General features: G+C 33.1%; 3 protein-coding genes across 3 annotated transcripts in view; 1 reads left to right on the forward strand and 2 right to left on the reverse strand.

Moving 5' to 3' along the window:
- LOC136982851 (serine/threonine-protein kinase pakD-like) overlaps nucleotides 1–2,334 on the reverse strand; it is a 52,624-nt gene extending 50,290 nt beyond the window's left edge. Inside the window, exon 1 of the mRNA XM_067279383.1 lies at nucleotides 2,127–2,334. The gene's annotated coding sequence lies outside the window, so the exon portion shown is untranslated. The remainder of the gene's footprint in view (nucleotides 1–2,126) is intronic.
- A 4,796-nt stretch (nucleotides 2,335–7,130) lies between these two features.
- Nucleotides 7,131–9,830, reverse strand: LOC136982872 (uncharacterized). Its single transcript, XM_067279423.1, has 3 exons — nucleotides 9,759–9,830; nucleotides 9,617–9,691; nucleotides 7,131–7,880 (listed from the first exon to the last, which is right to left on the reverse strand). Exons 1-3 carry the CDS (start codon nucleotides 9,828–9,830, stop codon nucleotides 7,131–7,133), a joined length of 897 nt encoding a protein of 298 aa, XP_067135524.1.
- Nucleotides 9,831–11,696: 1,866 nt separating this feature from the next.
- Nucleotides 11,697–24,908, forward strand: part of LOC136982868 (chromatin remodeling regulator CECR2-like) — a 43,572-nt gene continuing 30,360 nt past the window's right edge. Inside the window, exons 1-3 of the mRNA XM_067279419.1 lie at nucleotides 11,697–11,808; nucleotides 20,674–20,762; nucleotides 24,081–24,181. Of these exons, the coding sequence (XP_067135520.1) occupies nucleotides 11,802–11,808; nucleotides 20,674–20,762; nucleotides 24,081–24,181 (197 nt within the window). The 5' untranslated portion in view covers nucleotides 11,697–11,801. The remainder of the gene's footprint in view (nucleotides 11,809–20,673; nucleotides 20,763–24,080; nucleotides 24,182–24,908) is intronic.

Below are 24,908 nucleotides of genomic sequence, written 5' to 3' on the forward strand. Positions count from 1 at the left end.
ATATTGTCATTTAATTCTCCTTCATAGCTCACATTCAATTTCATATCTAACTTTTTTCCCAGTGCTTCAGGCTCATTTAATTTTAAATTGTTTCATCTTGTTAAAAACTTTCATTCCTGTACAGTTTTATTTGCCCAAGCTAAGACTAAATTCTAGCATTTTCTTTCAATTGTAGTAATGTCTATGTAAATCTCTATCAAATTGTGTTGCTAATCTTACATAAAGAAAAGCATATTAATATTAACTGACTTCTAATTTGCATCAAAATTATTTTTTTATTCTGATAATTATTAAAATAATCTCCATATATTGTGAAATTGATCTTTAACCCTTTAAAATTCTTCCATCATTCCAATTCAACATTCACTTCCTCCTATGAACTATCAATCAATATCACATAATTTACACAATATACATCATAAAATATCTTCCTTTGCATCCAGCAATCAATTTATTATAGATCAAGGCAAGAAATATTGACCTAAGATTGATTCACAAAATATTGTGTGTAAATTAATTCAAGTAACTTATAATAGTATATGTATGTGTATATAACAAAAATTCTGATATGTATGAAAACATATATTCGTTCAATTTTTGATAAAATCTTCATTTGATAAAATGTATTTATTAATTATTTAAAATGAGCAAAGATATATCTTTACTACAAAACACAAAACTTTATTTCTTTGAAAATTTAATTCGTATAAACATAAGAGAATGACATAGTAGAAACAAATTTGTCATCTACAAGATTGCATTCTAATAGGGAAACAGCAAATATCATAAAAAAACATAAAGAAAACAGGATATATCAATAATGTCTTTTAATAATTTATTTAAATTTTTTAAAAATATTTTTTATTTTCAATATTTATAGCAATAATTTATAAAGATATGTAATAACAAATTCAAGAAAATTTTTTTTTAATTTTGTGTATACTTCATTAGTACTGTACTTTATTCTACAAAAATAAAATTGGTGTTACTAAAACTTTTAAAAAGTTTTACCAATCTAATGCATCGTCTTGAAAAAGATCTTTTAATCTTTTATAGATAAAAATAATCTTTTCTGTAATATAAACCATATATCAATGTCTTAAATCAATTTTTTTTCTCAAAAACATTATTAATGCTGTATTATATAATGCTTTTCAAATAACATTTAATCACCTTTAATAAACTATCTTGTTTATATCTATTAGCATTTGTGTTTACTAGCGAAGTTACGGAATCAATAACAGACAGAACTGAAACTTTTATTAATATTAAATTAATGAAAGTTTCAGCTTACTATAATAAACAAATATAATAAAAGTTTCACAAAAGAAATGTTTAAACATTTTAAATCTGCACATTAAATGCTAATTTACTCATAATGCAAGAACTACATCCTGTTATTATTAAATCATCTATTTACATTTTTATTACATTATTTATATTGAATTCGGAGCTGGATCAGATCAGTTTTTCAGGCTTCGGATCAATTTCTAAGAAAATTCGATTAAAAAAGATTATTTTTTGCAAATATTTTGGGGCTTCACTATAACGTTTCTCCCAAGGCCCTGTGAAACTTCCTACTGACCCTGATTAAGTTATATGCTTTAGTAGAAGGTACTTCGTAATTCGTGTATATATGTACAGTACGACTATGCAAATCATCTAACTATATTTCTTATATATATTATAATAATTATAACCAATCTATTGACAATATTATTGTTATAGCTATAAAATTTCAACATTAAATAACAAAAACTTTTAAATATTTATGTAAGAAAAACAAAAATAAATATATATTTTAAAAGTGAAGAAACAATAATTGAAATTTTTTAATCTATAGAAGTTTTATTGTTCATATTTAAATTTTCTTTATTGTAATTAATTCAAATCTATTACGTCACACTGTATTATGTTCAATTAACAATAGTAATCATATTTGAGTAATGATCATAAACAAAGTATCAGAGATTGATCTTGTTTATCATTCTAGTCCTAATATGATGCTTGAGCCATTTTAACGATTATTATATGTAGCAATCGTCCAGTTTATTTTAAAATATATTGATTATATTTATATAATAAAATCAAAAGAAATGAAATCGTAAAAAGTAATTGAAAATTACCTCTTCTTACTCTTTTCGGCATAGTAACGTTTACAAATTTTGTTTCGCTAACCTCTCACAAACAGAAAATATTCGCCTCGGCGTTGCTCGTTTCATCTAACTACTGATGTCAAATAATATTTTCCCTGAAATTTTATATATTACACTTATTATTAATTATCTTTATGCACATATATTAATAATTAGAAGAGTAAATATATTTGACGTCCTTTCTATCTTTACAGATTTTTTCTTTAATTTTTAGAGATTAGAGGGCGCTCATAATCAAACACAATAATGCATTCGAATATGAGTGCGCCATTTTTGTTCCTTTTACCAGAGTCAATAGTGCTTTTACTACGTAATATTCACTATTAATATTTCAGAATGCCTACTTACTTATGTGTTTTATCTAATGTCACTAAATAATAGAGCGTTAATTAATATAAATTAATGCAATATATAGTACACAGAGGGTTAAACAGTATCACTGACTAAAAATGGCAGACAGGAGATTTTAATGCGCTACTCTCTGTAACTTACTCCACGAGCACGAGTTATAATCATTTTAATTAACATATTTCATTACATTGAAATATTTTCTGAACTTTAGTTTAAATTATTTTATTTTTAAAAAAGTTAACAAAACGTGTTATTCGGAAATTCTCTTAATCGATACTTATTTCATGTAAAGGTGTAAACTGCAAAACATTTATAAGCATTTTTAAATTTATTTTTAAAAAATGTCAAAAATTCTAAAATTCGCTGAATGACGGTTTTAATATTGATATAAAAAAATGAAGGCAGGGTTCGTCGAAATAGTTACTCTTTTATTCACTTTCATGTTTCGGAATACGATCTGACCTTCCTTTTAGACTACTTGCAGGCCTTCCACAGGGAGAGAGAGCTTAGGATTTTTCCCCGGACTCGTATTGGTTCTTTACCCTATATTTTTTACTTACAGAAAAAAATCTTTAATACTGCTTTTTATGATTTTTATTTTTTCGAAAAACAAAAGGCTAAAGAAGCAAAAGGAGGTCCGCTATACCCCGGACCCCATACCAGTTCTTGACAGCCCTGGGTAATTGTTCTATATTCAGCAGTCTGTATATAATTAATTATTGAAGAAGCTTTATTAATTATGATGTGGATAAATAATTTGTAAAAATTATGAATCGCAAGACAATATAAAATGAAACGCGTTATCATGAAACTAAGCAAAATAATTATAATACTCTCGCTGACAAAAAGGTTACGCGCTTAGAATTATCTGATTACTACCAATTTGGCATATAGTTGTTTCAGGCTGGTATGTAACTGATTACAGTTGCTAGGGCCGGCTCATGGTAACTTGCACCTGAGGAGGAACCGATTTTTGCAGTCCCTGCAACCAGAACGGTTGTCAATATGTACTACAGTGTACAGTACTTCTAGCTCTGGCGCTTTTATGAACTATTTCTAAATAACTTTAAAGTACATTTACAAGATTTCATTATATTCAGCTTATTTTTTATTATTTATTTATTTATTTTCTTCTTTTGAACATTTTCACGCTCATTTTTCTTCTTCAGGCAGTCGACTCAAATATTAATGACTTAATTTGAGAAGTTGGAAACTGAATACGTCAGGGTATACATATACGGCAAGTAAGATCTAGAGTGTGGGCAGGCCCTAAACTCCCCGTGCGATAAAACCCCGTCTTGTAAGGGAGACAGGGAGGGCATATGTCCTGGGTGCTGGATAAAAAGACGATGAAAAGAGGGGGTGTATAATTATCGATATTTGAGTTATTTAGGGAATTATTTGAAAAATAAATCATAAGGGAAAATTTACTGGTTTGGGGTTCTAGATGAAATAACTACAGAACTTAAAACACAACTTTATCCCCAGTGACAACGCTCAGGAACTTTGAAGGGAAACGTACAGTTCGTCCAGAACGAGTTGTCCGTGGGCAAGGTGCCTTGATTTGTGTGGTCTCATCCGGCGGGTGGTCATTTCTATCCACAGGTCCATTGTCACTGTTGGAGGATGGCGGAGAAGTGGTTGTATCTTTAAGAAAGAAGGCGGGTTTGAGACGGTCGATTGAAACAGTTTGTTTCCCACGAGGTGTGTCTAAGTCGAAGTGTTTCTCTGAGCGTCGTAAGACATGGAAAGGGCCGTCGTAGATTGGTTGTAGTGGTTTTCGTGATGCATCATGGCGCACGAAGACGTGCGAGGCATTCATCAACTCGGGGTGTAAAAATATATTCTTAGACGAGTGGTGGACATCTCTGACCGGGCGGATCGACCTCATATGATCCTTCAACCTGTAGATCAAGGTAGGAAAGTTGTTGGTGGAAGTAGTCTCATGGTCGACGAGAAGGTCAGAAGGCAGTGCAATGGGTTCACCATACGTGATCTCTGCTGCTGTAGTGTTGTAGTTGGGGATGACATAGGATCTTAGCCCCAAGAGGATGGTTGGGAGTTTAGCAACCCAGTTATCAGTCAGTTGAGCTCTCAGCGAGGACTTTAGCTGACGATGCCACCGTTCAATTTTCCCATTTGCAGCTGGGTGGTATGCCGTTGTTTTAATGTGGCTAATTCCCAGGGCTTTGGTGAGATCAGCAAAAAGTTGGCATTCAAACTGGCGACCCCTGTCAGTGGTTATAATGCGTGGTATGCCAAACCGTGCGATCCATGTAGAAAGGATTACATTGGTTATAGTCTCAGCTGAGATGTCTGTCACCGGTATGGCTTCTGGCCAACGTGAAAATCTGTCTATGATTGTGACTAGATAGGTAAAGCCTTGGCAAAATGGCAAGGGACCCACTATATCCACATTGATGTGAAAAAAACGGCGATCGACTTGGCTGTAGGTCCCCACTGCACTGTTAGTATGTCTTCCTACTTTGACTCTCTGACAAGGAATGCAGGTTTTAGCCCACAATCTGACATCTTTCCTTATTGATGGCCAAATAAAGCGTTTGCTGACCAGGTCCACTGAACCTCTCATTCCCGGATGTGCTAACCCATGTAGGGAGTCGAAAACTAGCCGGCGGTACTGTTCAGGTACATAAGGCCTGTATTTGCCTGTTGAGATATCGCATGTCACTTCAATGCCGTTATCGAGGCAAACCTTTTGAAATTTCAGCGAACATGTTTGTGATTGTTGAAGTTGAGCCAGCTCTTGGTCCACAGCTTGTGCAGCGGCAATATCTTCCAGGGGTATTCCTGTTGGGAGAAAAATGGAGCTAATTCTTGAGCAGACATCTGCAGCTACGTTATCCTTCCCTGGTATGTACCTGATATCTGTGGTAAATTGGCCAATGTAGTCTAAATGACGGAGTTGGCGAGGGGATGCCTTATCTGAACGTTGCTGGAATGCGTAGGTTAGGGGCTTATGGTCAGTATATATCGTGAAATTTCTGCCTTCTAAAATGTGGCGGAAGTATCGCACTGCTGAATATGCCGCTAAAAGTTCACGGTCATATGTGCTATAGTTGACTTGTGGTTTGGTTAGCGCTTTAGAAAAGCCTAGAGGTTCGACAATGGACCTGTTCTTTTGTTGAAGAGCTGCGCCTATTGCGAAATCTGATGCATCCACCATCAACATCATTGGAAGATCAGTGGAGGGATGGGCCAAGAGGCAAGCACCTGCTAATTCCTCTTTAAGTCGTTCATAGGCTGCGATTGACTCTGGGGTCCATTGCACTTTTCGTTTATCTCTTTTCCTGGTGTCTTTGCACAAATCAAAAAGAGCTTGTTGCGTGCGTGCCGTGTTGGGAAGTGAGCGTCTATAAAAGTTGACCAGTCCTAAAAATTTTCGGAGCTGTTCTATAGTATCCGGGCGTGGAAAGTTTCGGATGGTTTGAACTCGTTCGGGCAGGGGAACAATTCCTGCTTGGGAGACATTGTAGCCCAGGAAAGAAACCTCCTGCACACCAAAAACACACTTCGACAGGTTGATGTTGATGTCATGCCTGTGGAGTCTAGTGAACAGTGTTCTTAAATGGGATACGTGCTCCTCCTCTGAACGAGATGCGACGAGGAGGTCATCAAGGTACGAGTAGACAAAGTCTAATTCACGTAAAATATTGTGGATATATCTTTGAAATGACTGGGCAGCGTTGCGTAGTCCAAATGGCAATTTTAGAAATTCAAATAAGCCAAAGGTTGTGATCACAGCCGTTTTTGGAACGTCCTCTGGTGCCACAGGTATGTGGTGAAATGCCCGCACCAGGTCTATTTTAGAAAAGATGGATTTGCCTCTGAGTTGGCAATTGAAATCTTGAAGGTGGGGTATCGGGTACCTGTCTGGTATAGTGATAGCGTTCAAGGCCCGGTAGTCCCCACAAGGACGCCATGAACCGTCCTTCTTTGGAACAAGATGTAGAGGGCTGGACCAGCAACTTTTGGAGGGCCTGCATATTCCCATGTCTATCATCTGTTGGAATTCCAGCTTTGCCTGTGCGAGCTTATCAGGAGAAAGTCGTCTTGGCTTAGCGGTGACTGGAGCTCCTGTCGTGACGATTGTATGGTAGACATTATGGTCACTAACTTGCTGATATGTGGGTTGTTCCTTCAGGAGGTTAGGAAACTCTAAGAGAAGCTTGGAATACTTCTGTTGAGGTGATACCATTAGCACTGTCTGCTGATTTGTGGTGGTGGTAGTTCCTGGGGTTGCCAGGTGAGTGAGATTATCTCTTAAGCACCTATTCTTTAAATCCACAAGAATGCCGAAGTGGCTTAGAAAGTCTGCTCCTATAATAGGGTGCTGTACGTCTGCTAATGTAAATGGCCAGCAAAACGTTCGTCGGAGTCCAATATCAAGTTTAAGGAGGCGCTCCCCATATGTAGGTATCACGGAGCCATTAGCTGCGTAGAGTTGGCGATTACTGATATGTCGTTTTTCTAGAGTGGTGGGAGGTAAGACAGAGATGTCTGCCCCCGAGTCTACCAGGAATCTGCGACCAGTGGTAGTATCAAAAATAAATAAGCGATTGGATGTTTTCTCCCCGCTCTTCTGGGTCGCAGAGAGAGCGGGGCTTAGTCGTTTCCCGAAGCTTCCTTGATGACACGTCTAAAAGAACAAGGTGGTGTGCACTTCTTGGCATTAGCTTTGAATTTTAAGTGATACCAACAAACATTATAACCCGGTAGATTCGGACTGGGAGAACGTCGTCGTCTCTCTGAGCGTGAGGGGGAACGTGCTCGTAATTCGTGGATCGACATGGCAAGTTCTGACACAGCTTTCTCCAAGCGAGAGAGCCGATCTGTCTGGTGTGCGGTTGCATCACTGGTGGAACATATGTCTGAATTGGGACTGGTTATCTCCATAATTTTATCAGCCATAGCGGCCAAGGTATGGAGACTGTCTTGTTTGGTCACTAAAACTGAACGCACGTTGTTAGGCAACCTCTGTAGAAAGAGCGTTCTAAGAAATTCGTCCGTTACTTGCGTACCGGCCAGTGCTCGCATTTCTCTTAGTAGTGCAGAGGGCTTTTTGTCTCCTAGCTCGATTTCTAAAAGTAATTTTTTTGCCTTCCTACTTTCGGATTCTTCGAACTCGTCGATTAATCGCGACTTTAGGTCCGTGTAGGGCGTGCTCGTCAACGGTTGGGATATAAGATCGGCGACCAATTCGGCTATTTCACAGTCGAGCGATCCTAGTACATGATGGTATTTCGTAACCTCTGTTGTGATATTAGAGACAGCAAATTGTGATTCCACCTGTGTGAACCATACTCTAGCGTTCTTTCTCCAAAATGGTGGAATTTTCACCGATACACGTGCTACCTCAACGGGATCTTCGCTTTCATGAATGGCTCCCGGTCAGCCATTCTGACCGGGAGACAAAGGGCAAAATCTAGGGGCACGGTAAGTGTTGCCAGGTTGGCCACACTGGCGTCAGTTAAGGAGGCGTCAAGAAAAAAGAGTGCGTATGAAAGAAGGCAAACTAGCAGTGGAGGGAAAAAGACTCATCACATGTGAATTTCCGGGACAAGAAGGGAGACGCTGGGATCTTAGTTTGCTCCGGGTACAGAGAACTTAGCTGCAACACTGTTTTCCGTACCATTCGACAGACGATTTTTATTTTTCATTTTATTTATTATCATTTTTTTTTTTTTTTTGCTCTTTAGCTCTAACGGCACTAAAAGGGCCTTTTTTCCATATCCGCTATGATTTCAGCCAGGCCGAGGCACGGAGGCGATCGGATAGTGAGAACAAGGCTGACATTCCGTCAATGAAAAATTCCAGAGGTTGCTCACGTCGGATTTGACCCCAGAGCGATAGACTGATGCCTTAAATCCGACCGTCCAATTTAATAACTCTGAAAAAAGCAGCAATTAACGTTTTTTAATAAAAGAACGATTCCTTGAATGACTATTTTGTGACCTGGCCGACTCCATAATAGACATAAAAAAAACCTTAGAGCCCATAGAATGGAGAATCAAAAACAAAAATATAGTTGTTTATATAGGTTAATATCTACACATTTATATACTGCATGTACGACGGCAGTATGGCCAAGGTGCCAGCCTACCGCTCTGGAGGTCCCGGGAGTGAATCTGGACGGGTCGAAAAATCCCCAGGAATTTTTCGGCGGGTGGTCAGACCTGATATATCGAGACCCGTCTTTCACCACCCGGCCGTCTCATTGTGGGTCTGGCAGAACCCATAATGGGCCTGCTAAAAAGAGGTCCTCTCTAGTATCCACAGGGCAGAAAGAGTTTTAAAAAAAAATACTGTATATACGAATTACCTAAATGTAACTTCTACTAAAATAATAGAGGTTAGTGATGTAAGTCTAGGAAAATGCAAATTAATTCATTTTTCCAATTATTAGTTTTGAATTTTGCTGACAATTTTTTGTTTACAAAATTGAGGATACAAAATACAGTAAACCCTTGATTTGACGGACAAAACTTCCGGTCCATACGTCATAAGTGAAAATTAACACCCTTATAATAATAACAAGGTGTAATTTAACAGAAATTATATGTGATTAAATTAGCGGTTTATTTTTATTTTCAAATCCAAGAGTCACTATTTTTAACTTCAAGTTACGATGGGAGAGTCTCGATATATCATCATCATCCGAAGACGGTTAAATTGGAAATAGTTTTTGTGTTTTTGTCAAATTTAAATTCTGTTTTCTTTTTAATTGAGAATATTATTTATTTGTTAAGTTAACTTAAATATAATTAAAATGTATTTTTTTAATGTTTGTTTATTTCGATTTAGATCGTATTACGTATGCTGAGTTACATAAGCATAGTACATATAGAAAACTTCTCTGTGAAATTAAACTTCTCAAAGGTACTTAATTTTAATTACATCAACGTATCTATGAGGGGAATCCAATATTAAAAATACAGGCCAAAATTACACTAACATTTATAATTAAAAATACCTCTAATACATTACACAAAAACTACATACAATACTTTTGTTTATTTCTCCACATAATTGGCGTAAACGTCGAGACATTATTCCAGCGTGGCATTACTATAAACATCCCTTCATTGTACTTTTTCTTTCAAGTAGTCCAGAACGGTATCTTCCAATTCCTCCTGATCTGCAAAGCGTTTCCTTGCCAAAAATTTCTGTAAAGGTCCGAATAAATAAAAAATAAAAATAAATCTTAACTATACTCCACTCCTCAAATCAAACATAACTGTCTTTGGCACACCGAAATTGGGAGATCCTGCAATATCCTCCGTATAATGCAAATTTAGCCCCCATCGGATTTTCATTTATTCAGACCTTTAAAGAAATTTTTGGTGGGAAAACACTTTGCAGATCAGAAGGAATTGGAAAATACCCTTCTGGACTACAAGCAACTTGACAAGCAACAGTACCATGAAGGGTTGTTTAATGTCACGCTAGAATGTCTCGACGTTTACTGCGATTATATCGAGAAATAAACAAAAGTATTGTATGTAGTTTTTGTGGAATGTATTAAACGTTTTCTTTATTTATAAATGTTAGTGTAATTTTGACCTGTACCTTTAATATCGGACTCCCCACGTACTGTACAGTACATAAGTAAAAACAGATAAACTAATTTGTCAATTTTTTAACACGCATACAGAAAACCTACTTTATTATATAACGGACTTTCGGTTTTAACGACAGCCCCTCCTTCGAATTAATCCGTTAAATCGAAGTTTTTCTGTACTGAAAGTGCCCAATAGTGGATAAAACCAGTAAAAGTTGGTAGTTGGTCGGGAGTTCAGGCCTCACTAACATGGAGTTTTCCGATTTAGTCATGTAATTGTTTAATAATTAAGCAATATATTTAAACGTAACTATTAAAAAATCAAGAAAAATTGATCATTATTTAAATTCGAGAGTTATAGACTAGAGCTGTTTTTAATCAAGGCAAAGATTAGATAAAATATAAAATTAAACACAAAATCCAGTGGCGTAGCGAGGGGCTGCAAGGGGATCTATCATGCACAGGGCGCCACTTCCAGAGAGGCGCCCAAATGGTCTCCAAGACAAACTGTGTTTCTGGAGGGAGCGCCAATAAAGTGTCGTGCCCCGGGCGCCAGTTATGTTCGCTACGCCACTGACAAAATCCGAACATATTTAAATTTCAACACTAATTGTCTATTCTAATCATCGATATAACGTCATTAAGAGGCAATAGATGTTTTTGTTCATCCATAAATCTATGCAGATTGCATAGTATTCTATTAGCCTGGCTATTTAAAGGCTTTATCACTTTCCCGGCTCTTTTATATACAACAGAGGGAAAGTATGGCGATCATTCGAAAAATGACCTTCAAGATTTTTATATTTTTAGACTCGGGACCTTAAAACTTCAAGAAATGCAAAAAAAATTCGGTTTTTTTTTCCTCTGTATGTATGTATGTATGTATGGATGGATGTTTGTTAGTATGTAAGTGGGGACCACGACTTTGTTCACCCTCTTTGAAGCTTAATAACTCCTGTGCTTTTTGTCGAAAATTTCTGAAATTTTCCATGGCGGTTTGTGTATTAGGGGCATTGATACTGTTAAATTTTGGTGATTAAAAGTCGATGGAATGGGAAAATAAAGGGAGGTCGTGTGTCATATCTCGAGTAGCGTCGGAGTTAATGACGACTTTACTTGCTAATTGCTATTAGCATTTATAATCTTATATATAAAATTCCCTACGTTCAAAATGAACCTTTTGCCATTTTATAATAGTTATAAATATAAAAATTTTTAAATAAAATATCATAACAGATGACTGCGATCCCCCGTCTGGTCCTCCCCTATTTCCCAACTATCTCCAGGCTGCAAAGAGTTCATTTTTGTAACAGGTTACAAAGGTTTCAGCTCGTACTCGCACGTGTAGCAAAATTACACACAACTATTCCATCCCATCATCCTATTAGCTCTAAAATAGCACTGTTGACATTGACCAAGCGCAATCTTTCGCTACGCAGGCTGTACTATAACATGTTAAAATTTTGAATATCGTAATTACAAAATATTTAACATAAATGATTTATTATTGCTCATCAATTTAATTAATACATTAATAAAGATTAGCAGTTAGATGTAACTTAATTTTATTCGAATATTGAAAAGATAATTTAATCCAATTAGAAGACAGTAAATGAATAGACTGTAGCCGCCGGAAAAGTTGGATTGTATGAATTAGTAGATAATATTGTTTTTCAAATTTTAAAGTATTTTATATATTGTCACGAAGTAATATCATGGACGGTAAGTTTATATTTTATCAAATAATAGATTTAAACTAATATTTTATCATATGTTAAGTTTTTTTAACGACTTTTCTATGTCTAATTACGTCTTTAGGCCTAAATCACAGACTATAATAATGTTTATGCCATTGGAGTGTGACAGTTTTTTCATACGTGTAATCATAACTGAAAACGTATAAAGAAATGTAATAATGAGGAAGTTCTGTGCAATTTTAAGATATTTTCATACGTTTTTATCCATTTACATATATATTTCGATTTTAATTTTAATACTGACAACAGTAGAAGTTAGTTTTAGGTTAATATCTACACATCATTTATATACTGTATGTACTGTACGGATTACCAATATTCTACTATAATAATAGAGTTTTGTGATGTAGGACTAGGGAAAAAACAAAGTAATTCATTTTATCATTTAGTTTTGAATGAAAAGGATATTAAAAATTATTTGATACCTGTTATTTTAATTATGAGAAGTTAATTTATATTGATGTAATGTCAGGTTGGTTCATAAGTTCTTGCATATTTTTATTTACAAAAAAAAAAACAACCAACTTAAAGTTTTAACTAAATTTTATATCATTCTATAATGTATTTGCCATTATTTTGTATAATGTCTTGCCGTCTTGAAGGTAGGTTTTTAATCGTGTCCTTGTAAAATGATTTTGATTTTAAATCAAAATATTCTGCAGTAGCATTTTTGACACTGTTCTTGTCTTCAGAAGTTTTCTCTTTTAAAAAGTTCTACAAACCACGAAAAAGATGATTACTGGGAACGATATGGTAGATGAGATAAAATTCCTAGATGTAACTTTCAAATTTTTATATGCTTATTTTAACAGTATGTAGTCTGGGCATTGTCATGTTTGGGGTTCCCTATCCATCTGGAAAGTCAGGAAAAATTAGGGATTTTCATTGTTTGGAAAAAGTCAGGGAATTTGTCTGCTTGGCTGCCTTGTTGATTTTTTACTGACAATATGCTTGACCAAGTGTAGCTCTCTGTAAGGAGAAAGTAGTAGTATGGTGCAATACAACTTATGAAAAGATGTGTAGCATATTTTCAGGACCCAAAATTTTTCTCCCAAGCATACACAAAATCTTCCCAAAAATTTACAAAGTACAAAAAACAATAAATAATTTAAATTTAAATGATATTACAGTAGAGCATCGATTATCCGATCCCCGATTAATCGACTTATCGGTTAACCGACCGCATTCTAGTCGGCAAATTCAAATGTCCACTAGTGATGTGGTGCTGCAATATTTGGTTATGTCTTGGCTACTTTAATATTATTTTTGTTAAATTTTTGCATGTTTTAGCTGGCAGCACTGGCTCGACCATGAAAGGGAGGCTAGTTTCTAAACTAGGCCTAATACACTATTCGCATTTTTCACCGGATGCTTGCCCTCTGGTGTTTAAAAACAAAACTATTCTATCTGGGTCGTTTGATTAATTCTTGTGTATTATCAGCAGTAAATATGAATAACAATAGAAAAAGCAAAGCTTTTTATTGTGTTCCAAATTGCAATTTCAAAGATTTACGGGAGCCTAATATAAGTTTTCGTCTATTCCCACACGAAAAATAGATGATTATTCGGAAATCGGTCAGTTATATTTATGAGCTTCTCCGAATTGTGAAAGAGTGAATTAGACTTAAGAATTGGCAGTTTCCCGATTGTCCAACTTTACACGAACAAGTTATGCTGTCAATTTTAAAAGATATTTTCTTAAAGTTAAAATGCCAGTTATTTTGTGTGGGACACAGGGTCGGATTTAAGCATTTCGAAGCCTTAAGCCGAATGTAAGTCCCCTTACCAACCCTTCACAATTTTAGAAGTCAATCATAAAAAGAAAAAAATTAAATCGGACTATCTCTCTGATTCAATACGGTTATTGGAAGAAAAAGATATGAGGTTTCACTAGTCTTCTGTTTTATAACTGAATTTAATTAAATTTTTATACCCAGTCCTTTAAAAATCTTTTTTAAAATTGGTTTTATCATTTTTTTAAAAAAAGACCTTACGTTAATTTTTAGAAAAAAAAATTAACGAAATACTACACAAAATAAAAAGTAAAGTATGTTTTGTTGGTTTGCAAAAAAATGTTTATTACAAAATTCGACTTTAATTTTTTTTTTGTTTGTACAAATGTTTGAGGCTCCTTGAAAGTCGAAGTCTAAGCAACAATTTACATAGCTTTTTACTTGTAAATCTAACCCTGATAGGACAATGTCAAAGCTGATGTTTTTAACACAAAGGGCACAAATATGTATAGAACGATCTCGCTCACTTGCTTCGATACCACATAATGACGTATCCCGCTAGCAATAATTGTTCTGCTACTATAAAATTTCTCGATAAACAGCTACAAGCAGCATATATCATTATATCGGGCAGTAATATATGATTAATTTTACATTACTAGTTACAAGCGACCCAGATAAAGTAGCCATTTTGTAAAAATTCAGCGCCCTTTATAGTTCATGAAAAACGCGAATACTAATAATGTATTTTTTCATACTTTTCGGTTATCCGACTTTTCAGTTATCCGACCAACCCCAGTCCCCAATTAAGTCGGATAATTGATGCTCTACTGTATTTATCATTTTTTATTTTAATAATTTTGATTTCATAATAAAACAATTTCTGATTTTTTTTCCAGTTTATTAATATTTTATAAAGTTCAGCAAATTTATTAAGAGAGAAATTTAATAAATATATACTTTTGTACATGGGTTATATAGGATTTGTTAATGAATAATAAGTAAATAATTGCTTGTTTTTTTTTCTTTTTTTCAAAGCCACATAGATTTATGATTGTGGATTAATAACATGATAAGCTACTTAAATTTAATAAGACATTTTATTTTTAGTTTTAATAATTTGGCAATTATAAAAAATATATAACCATTAATTAGAAAAAATAACAAATTAAAAAGTTAGGGAAGCAATAGCGTATGTGTGCATAGTAAGTCAAATGCTGTTTTATTTTGTCAATGTGCCATACTATAAGGCAGGGGTGGTCAACTTTTGTGTATGTAAGATCTTTTTATTTTAAAAATGTGTCGCGATCCACTTGTTGTCATAGGCATAGTCTAAATGGGGAGGGGAGGTGTTAAATACATACTATGTCTATACACTGTGTTTCAGTATGAGATGCACTCCCGTGAGCTATGGGTAGATAAGCAAAATATACGTTCAAAACTATTTTTTATTTTTTAAATCGCTTATTAAGTTTTTGAGATATAGGCTCATAAAGAAAATAAATTTCCAGACCCAACTTTTGATATTTGCAGCTATGAGTTCATTTCATACATGCAGTACCTAAAAAATTGATTTTTCGACACTTTTTCAAGATAGATTTTTAATAACTTAAAATATAATTTAATTTTTTTACCAATTGCAATGTATAAGATTTGGTACTATTTGTTTGTAATGTGGAGTTCGGCGCCGTCAAGATGTTTTCTTATGTACGTTTTTGATAGGGTCCTGCCACCAGGTGTGTTTTACCGGACACACCACCGATTGGGATGAAGTAAATGACTAAGGCGCGAGGGTAAGAGTCACTCTGAAGTCCAGGAATGAGCCTCTCAGAAGGAAGAATACAGAGTCAGATGTCAGATGTAATCAATTAAAAGGGAATTTATTAGCAAAAAAAAAAACTGAAAGTTCAGAACAAAGTTATCAAATCCGATTTCTGGAAATCCGCCTATCTTTATCTATACAACGAGGGGGTACCTAACGGGGGGTATTCGAACTACGCGACTCACAACATACCATTTGAACAAGATGTCTTCTTTCGTCTTTTCGACAGTTGGTCAATCTCTTGATCCTGTTTCACTCTCGCTCTTTCTTGCTTGTACTGATCTGGTACTGTCTGGACTGGACTGCACTCTCTGGCTGCTTAAGTCCTGTGTCTTTCTGACCGCCTCTGGTCTATTCTCTCGTTTGTTGTTTTGAGTCTGCTCTCACTTACTGCCTGTCTTGAGTATGGGAATTATACTGGTGAGAAACTCTGTCTCTCTGAGTATGAGAGTGATACTCTGTGTTGAGTATGGGAACTATACTGATTTTCGTCGGCCTGGAGCTCTCCTTTTAAATACTTCCAGCATGAAAAGGTTCATCATCTGGTGATGATCCATTTGTGGTGTCATCATCGGGTGACGATTTATTTGCGGTGTCGTCATCGCAGCTGAGGTGATTGTTTTCTGTTGTTTTTATTTGGCAATGACATCTAGCTTTTGTAGAGTCATCATTGAGTTGATGTGACTCATCTTGTTTTTGGGGCAGTTCTCATCATTACTCATTGATTGCTTTGTCATTTTTTCCTTGGCATGTTGTGAAATTTGGATAATAAACTGTTTTATTCTAATCATTGTAAGTTAATATTAAAATTTATAAGAGGGGGTCCCTAGATTGGTAAGATAGGCAAATTTCCTCTTACAACTTCGGTTGTTGTTTAAAATACAATTAAAGTTCACGCAAATACATAATTATCAAAAAAGGTAAAAATAAGTGATTAAGTAAATATTATTATTATATTGCAAATGTTGTAACAGTAGTTCACAAAATGTTAACATCGAGGTATTTTTGGAGGGGGGAAATGGTGGTCCTCACAGTAAATATGAAAAAGTTATAAAAATGCACAGTATGACTGATAATTTGATTTTAAGATTTCATTTTCGATTTTTTTTTTTTTTTTTTTTTTTTTGAGCCAGGAAAATTTTATGGAAGAATGGTATAAGATTTTTTTACTTATTTTTTTCTAATCTATCAATAGCTTGAGAGAGTGCACCTCGTACTGAAACACCCTGTATATCTACCTATCTACCTATGTAAAAAACAACATAATTATTTAACAAGCCAAAAAAACTCACATTCAGTGGAATTAAAACAACATAAGTAATTATTAACAATATTTATTAATTCAAATTAGCTACAGATAAAGACAGATTTGGAATTTACTTTATTATCTTAACATTAATGGGACTGAGTTTGCATGTCTCTAACTAAGGAATCATAATTAGGTGTATATCCTGACAAAGGTAATAATAATGAGTCTTCAGTATGAGAATTAGTCAGGACAGAATTTTGTTTAGTCTTTGTTAAAGTTAAGTATGAAAATTCATACAGGTATGTAGATCCGAAACAAAATAAATGAAGCATGCAATGCCATAAGGTTGTAAATGCCATTTTTCTCAAAATACGTTTTATTGAAGAAATGAATTTTAAATGCAATGTTTTTTCCTACAAAAAAGTATTGTGGCGATAGTGGCACTCTAAGTGGCTATATTTTGAAGATGAATTTATGTGCAAGCCATAACGTTTTAAGTGCCAAAGTGTAAGCCACGTGACTTTTGGCACGTAAAATGTTACGGTTTACATTTACATCATTTTGTTATTCAAATTTGTAATGCAGTGAGTTTTTTATGCAGAACCGGATAACTGAATCCCAGTTTATTAATAGTTAACCTGTATCACCTTATTATTTGATATTTCAAAATGATATTCGGACTTCCATTAATCTTTCAAATTTGAAGTTTTTAAATACATTTCAACTTTTATTACACTAAATTAATACCTTACTGTTTATATTTTCCTTCATTTATCATAATTATATTACAATTGATAAAGATTACAGTTCAGTTCAAGTACCAAAACTGTGGGCCCAACATTGTTGAAGCCAGGAAGCAGTCACTAATAGATTATTGCCAGTTTTTAATGTTAAAATTGATATTGAATTTGTTAATTGTGTTTAATAATTTAAATGTAAGTTTTTGATATTCAAAACTGTTTTTCAGCTGTAGAAACATTAATTTTATGGTTGCAATTGCTTTTGGCATTTACAACTTTATGCACTTGCACAATTTTGGCATTTACAACGTTATGGCTCTAACCCTGTTTTTAAACTTTTTTTGTTTCCTTACCATCATACTTAGGTGTTTGAAATTAAACCCAATGTTTTATTCCAAAGTGTAAATTGTTAAAATAATTTTTATAGCATTTGATTAAAGTTTGTTCATTAGAAAAAGTGTTTTTTCTCTCTCCTGAAAAGTTTGTTTTTTGGCATTTACAACATTATGGCATTGCATGCTTCAAATATATTTGCTACATTTGGTGATACTGGGATTTTTTCTCGGTTGATGTATGACAGTACCTAGTATTCTAGCTAAATGGCTGTGTTTTTCTGAGTCGAGTCATAACTTCATGCATACTATTGCATTTGTGCATTACGTTCATGTGTTGCATTCGGTTACAAGTGCAACACATTAAGTCAAGACATTGCAAGCAATCGATCAAAATTGGCTTAGCGATTGACCGGTCGATCGACTTGTTGGCCACTCCTGCTATAAGGGATGTGGAGGTAGGGAATTTCAGGGAAAGTCATGAAATTTAAAACAAAAATTTGAGTAGGAACCTTGTACATTGCAAGAGAATCTGCTTTCTGTTAACTAGTGATAGTTATTTTTCATTTAAACACTCTAATTGCTCACAACACATTTGAGCTATAATTGTTTGATTTGGATCTAATAGCTCAAAGTGAATTACATCTGACATACCCCACCAAAAAGACAGAGAGACTTTTTTTTTGGATGTAACCCAGCTTTTGCAGTTGATTTGGCTGATTATTGCAATCTGTCTGTTGTCTTTTTCTTGTCACATTATTACGGAGTGTCCATTTTTCATCTCTAGTAACCAGCTGATCAAGAAAAGGTTGTAAAAAAATATGGATAAAAGATCCATGTTTACTAGTGGTGGATAGTTTCAGTTGGAATCATTCCAGAGGAACTGTTCTGAACTTGGAACTGCAAGGAACAGTTCCACACTGAATGTCAAGACAGTTTTGGTTGGAACTACTAATGCATTCTTCATTCTGTACTTTTACAAATATGGTTTTCTACGGAACGGTGAATTCCTTATCTGGATATGAACTTAAACTAATGAAAATGTTCCATAGGTTTTTAGGAATAGTCAAATTAGTTTAGAGTATTTTAAATTTAGGAGTTTGTAATTATTAGTTGTTTTATTAATAACCAACAGATAGATATATCCAGCACCAGCATTGCCCATCCAAACAGGAAAATGGCTAAATGTTGAAATGAAAATCTTATTACAAATTTGGCTATTTTAATTTACAATTGTTATGTTTATCATAAAGTAAAATAAACATCTTCTAACAATTAACACTGTAGAGAGTAATACACCATCCCAAACAAAAACCTTGTTTGGGACGGTGTATTATCATGAAATGTTGAGGAGATGAAATCAGGGGAAAAGTGGGGGTTTCCGGATTTCATGAAAGTTTATATTTTTCCCAGGGTCCCAGTTAATAAATATAAAAATTTGGTGCAGATCGAACAAAGGATTTACGAGTTAATAAGGAAGGATGAAATCAGGAGGGGTATGGTGTCCAGATTATGTGATGGTCTATATTCTTCTTAAGTTCTGAGTTAAACACGAATAATTTGGAGCAGATCAACCAAAAAACAAATAGAGAAACATTTTATATCCTGTATAAAATTGATGAGGGACCATCTACTCCAACAGACTAAATGCTGATCAAGAAAAGGTTAGGTTACCGATCTACAGCCCGTGAGGTCAGTTCATCCAGCCCGCCACCAGACTGTGCCACAAATGATCTAAAATATAATTATTTATATGGAAATATCATAAATTGTAGATAAACTTACACTTATTTTAATTTTTTTTACATAGTAAGTAAAAATGCCAAAATTGGTCCATTCTGATTTTTGCATCTGACAGTAATATAATTTTTGGATAAATCAGTGAAATAAAAAATTTGGCAACCTTTTGCAACTTTGGATATCAAAGTGCTTTTTGTACAAGTACCGGTACTTGCAATGAAGTTTCTAAGAAAAGCAATTACAAGCAATGGTATGTATTACATACACTTTGTGTTCATTCTTTGCTAAGCATTACTGACTGCATTCCTTTCACCATTTTTTCTTCCACTATGAATTATTCTGGTGTAACCACTATAAAAATCACCAATTCCCTTTCATCTTGTTTCATGGTCCTATAATTTGAATTTTATTCCTAGATATTTCATTCTTGACCACTACTAATTTTCTCAAGTTCATCAATGTTTTTACATTCCATGTTGCAATTTTGATTTTCTTTATTGTACTAGGATTTCACTGATTGACCTGAGAGGCTCAAATATTTTTTCCTCCTTTGTCAGACTTTGGGTCTATGGCTCATAACCAGTAATGTAGAGACTGATGTTTAACTTTTGTTTACTTTATGGTTGCTTTACTTTAGATACCACTAGGACTTTAATTGAATAGCTTCCTGTTGTGTTCTCCAGCTTCTGGTTAATGGCTTCAAGAACTGTCTCATCCCAAAGGCAAGAGGGTGCCCTCACTCTACCTGCTCTTCTGTCTTCAAAGAATGGCATTTGGAGTTATAATACTAATAGCATTTATATAAATGTTACAATTAACTATTTATAAACTACTTATGGGAATTGAAAAGTCAAAGAAAACTTATCATATTAATAGTTTGGAGATTCAAAGTAATTGAAGTTCAAAAATGCATATCATTAACATATATTATTTTACTAACTAATGTACTGATGGTTAGGAATATGTTGATACTCAGCAGGCCTAAAACCTGCAACTACATAAGAGAAAAATGTATGTGGCCCACAGAAAGCTTAAAAAGTTCTCTTTCAGTTTACATCTAGAAAAGGTTGCTAATTACTGATCTAAATAAGTTAGAGCATATCTAGTCATCCATGTATTTTATGGAAATGTAATGATTTAGGTTTGTTATTCATTTACTGTTAACATTTTTTAAAATAAGATATATTAGTAAGAATTTATATATATAATTTCAGATATACAAAGTTGGTGGGAAATTCCAAGTATTGCACATTTTTGTTCAGTTTTCAAAGCTGCATTTAATCTTCTAGAATTTGATATTGAGGTTGGTAAAACAGTTCTTAACATAATACAGTCAACTCACGTTAATACGAATCACTAGGGGAACAGTAGTTAGTTCACTTTATTGAAAATTCACATTAACAATTTTCAGGCTCAGGTCAATATTGTTTAATTTTGGGAGTTAAGGCTTAATAAACAATCAAAATCTCTAAATTAGAATATTTTGAGTTAATTTACTAAATAAAGTTAAGTAAAATTAAATTTATTTAAAAAAATAAATGAATGTTCTAAATGATTCTCAAATCAAACAAAATGAGATGGTATTTGCTGTTTAAGTGCCTAGTAGTATATCAGAGTGGTTAAACAAATCTGTAATTTTTTTCTGTTGAAGATTGTTTGAAAAAGTAGAAAATATTTTTTGGCACCAAAAGAGTATAAAAGGAGCCAAATTTGGCATTACTGTATGCACTCCCTGATATGCAAACTAGCACTGCATCCATTTAAAGGGACTATCCTTAAACCTTATAACCCCTATTTTCTGAGGAGATAGAATGGTCTGCTAAAACCAGATGTTTGAATTCTTCTACAATTGGAGGTCAAATTCATCTTTGGTTAGTAGAAGAAAATCTATTCTATTCAAATTGGAACATTTAGTACAGTACCACTTTTTATTATTATTGTTGAAAAGTGTAAAAAGTAACCATTATTGGAAATAACCTTATTTTTTGGGGGTTGTGAAGGTAATTTAGAGTTCAGTTTAATGAATTTTGGCAAAATTTTTGTTCACTTACCAGGTGAAAATTAATGTTGTGAGAATGGCATTTTTCCAGGACAACAGCAAAATTCGCTTTAATGTAAGAATTTGCTTTACTGGTGTTTGTTTTAAGGTGAGTCGACTGTATTACTAAAACAATTAAAAATATTATTAAAATTCAGAAATTATTGTTAGAGTTTCTGTTCTGTAATTTTACAACCAGAAACAACAATGATTTTTTGCTTACAAAATATGAAAGTGTAACTCAAAAAGTTTCATTTGGCAGTGCTGTACTTACCACATTGATTTCTAGGAGATATGACATCTTACTTCAAAATGCCAAATGTTGAAGAGAAAGCAATGTGTGTACTTTGGTTTTTCAAAACAGTCCTATTTTTGGAGATAATCCAAATGTTGTGTTCCAGCAAGGTACTCTTATTGTCTGAATTTCTTGACATTCATTTTCTTGGGTACTGGATTGCATCTGGTAGATTGATTTTATGGCTTCTGTGGTTACCCAATATTATGCCACTTGATTTTGTCCTGTGAGGATACATGAAGGATATTGTTTACAATGTACTTCAATGAACTGAAACTTAGAAATTTTTATAGAGATGGTTATACTGCAAATGCTGGAGAACACTTGGAGAAGATTGAGTATTGCTTAGAAATTGTATATTTCACAAATAGTGCACATGTAGAAGTTTAGCATTCTGTGCTATTGATTCTATACATAATAAAACTTTGAGTTAAACTTTCATTCTGAAAAGCAATTTTATTTTGTTGTTTGATTGAAAAATTATAAGAAGTGGAAACCCCAACAATAATTTAAATTATCTTGTATAATAAAAATGTTTAGAATAAAATAGTGAATACTTTAAGTTTATTAAAAAGTTTAAATAATAAAATTATAATAGTTATTTTAAAATTAATGCAGGTAAGTTTTTCATACAGAATAAAAGTTTTTCTCCCCATAAAGTTGAATATCTATTATATATTTTTAATTATACCTTATTCAACTAAATATGAGCTTTCTTATATAGTCAAGACCTGATGAATTGTAATATCAGACTATCTAATAGGGATTCTGATATTCATTTTTCTTTATCATCCAATTACTGTTTAGAAAACATAATATTAAATCTTTGCACAAACTTAACTATTTAATAATAATTTAAATTATTTACAAATGTTACTTTAATTAATATAAAATGAATTTCTATACTGTAGAGTTAACATTATAATTTTGATTTATTTTCTTCATTTTTTATCTTCAATTATGATTTTGTTAGCAAAATGGCAAAATGTTTGTCTAACCAAGACAAATATGCATGGAAGATTCATGGCTACTATTTTAATCATTCTGTAATTTCTTGAATATAATCTGCATCACCTTAAATGCTACACTTCTGAAGTTACCATTGAAAATGTCACTTAACCTATATGTAGTTTGAAAGGTATGCCTGAGATAATTCTCAGGCATTCTAATTTTCCTCTTAATTTTCCTTACGTACAATAAGCTTCTGATTTTCAATCGGCAGTACGTAAAATTTAATGATGATATTAAAACAGAAGAATCTGCTACTGTTTTATCTTTCTTTATACAACTTTCTGGTCTGAGGTAGATTGACAGATGTCAGAATCATTGGATCTCTCTCTCAATTCTCCCACTCCAGTATCATAGAAAAGTGGAAATTTATAACAAAACTTTTACTAACATAGGTTTAAATAGCAGGAACAAGGGCTTCCTTTTTTCCTCTCTTGCATATCTAACTTGTTGCATTAACTACTGCCATCATAGTCTATTTTCCTTTGCTTGTTTACTCCATCCCATTTTTCTTCCTAACTAATGCTGCCATTTCACTTTCATCTATCCATGCCTAGCAATAGTCCATTGACTTTTTTTATTATTATTATTTTGTCAACTTCTCCCACTGTTAAGGTACATTGACATATCGGTGACCAATAATATAGACTGATCATCACTAATTTACAAAATGTTTTTACAAAATACAATAAGTATAAAACTATTTTTGTATAAAACTTTAGTTTTATACAAAAATAGTTTTATACTTATTGTATTTTGTACTTATTTATACAAATAGTTTTATACAATTTGTATAAAACTATTGAACAAATATGTGATTGTCTTTCTTCTTACTAAATTCTAAATTTAATTTTTCAAGTGTAAATAAAGATTTATTTTATTTGAATATCATTTGTTGGAGGGATCTCAGCCAACTGTTCCAAAACTATAGCAAAGATGATCAGTTCTATTTAAAACATTTTAAACAATGTTGAGTTTGGGAGCATAAATTTTTGTTATATTGTCCTCGTCAATGGGCATAAATGTCACTTTAGGATCTTTCTTGGTAAGTGAGTAGCCACCAAGATGGAGTTTGATTTATATTAATTTATGCAGTTTTACAGGGAAATATCAAGTGGCCACAAAGTGAGGTTTTACTTTATATTATAAATCTCATCCTAGATAGGTTTATGAATATTAAGTATTTGTAACTTAAGAATATGAAGAGTAATACCAAAGTTAACATTTAAAATAAAATTTGAAATATATTAATAAATCCATTTATTTACAAATATTTTTAGGATTTGGAAAGATCTTTTCTCTCAGTAGAAAATGATGATTGTATTTCACTTCAGAAATTAATTATTGCTCTTCTTCAAGGATACTATGACACAAATATTAAGTAAGTATTTTGAAATTATCTTTTCCTATTAATGATATACATACAAATTGGATGAGAACTACAGAAATAACAGAAATGCTTTATTTGTATACAGCAAATGAATTTAATGAATTAAAAAGTTTTTGACTTCTATTTATAGTTACAAAATACAATAATTTAACAAATCAATATAGTCAGTTGAATAAAACACAGAAATGTTATGCAATGTTAAAAACAATAAAATACAAAATTTTAAAATTTAACACAAACCAATGAGAAAATAACACACAAATTGTGTCTTACTTTCAATTTTTGGACATGGGACCTTGAAACATTGAGAAATTCAAAAAAAATTCGGAAGGTTTTTCAGTATGTATGGATGTTAGTGTATGTTTGGGCACAATTTTGTTCATCCTCTTTGAAGCCTAATAACTCCTGTGCTTTTGTCAAAAATTTCTGAACTTTTGTAAGCAGGCTTGTGTATTAGAGGTATTGATGCTATTAAATTTTGGCGGTTAAAAGTTGATGGGGTGGAAAGATAAAGGGAGGTTGGACCTAATGACGAGTTTACTCATTATCAGCATTTATAATTTTTTATAAAACTCATCTCTTCCCTCAAAATGAAGCTTTTTGCCATTGTATAATAATTAAAAATATAAAAAGTTTTAATAATAAAACATTATAACAGATGGAATCACACAATTTAAATGTTGCTGGATTTTATTTATAGATAAATGCAAAAAATAAA

Source organism: Centruroides vittatus, unplaced genomic scaffold, assembly GCF_030686945.1.
Source record: "Centruroides vittatus isolate TY-2023 unplaced genomic scaffold, ASM3068694v2 contig_866, whole genome shotgun sequence".
Classification (NCBI taxonomy): domain Eukaryota; kingdom Metazoa; phylum Arthropoda; class Arachnida; order Scorpiones; family Buthidae; genus Centruroides; species Centruroides vittatus.

Bases quoted from the DNA above. Each gene is read 5' to 3' on its own strand.
- LOC136982872 (XM_067279423.1), bottom strand. From the start codon at position 9,830: ATGGGGGCTAAATTTGCATTATACGGAGGATATTGCAGGATCTCCCAA. The intron at 9,692-9,758 runs GTTTGATTTGAG...GGACCTTTACAG, and splicing joins GGTGTGCCAAAGACAGTTAT to AAATTTTTGGCAAGGAAACG. The intron at 7,881-9,616 runs GTACAATGAAGG...GATCCCGTTGAG, and splicing joins TGGACTACTTGAAAGAAAAA to GTAGCACGTGTATCGGTGAA.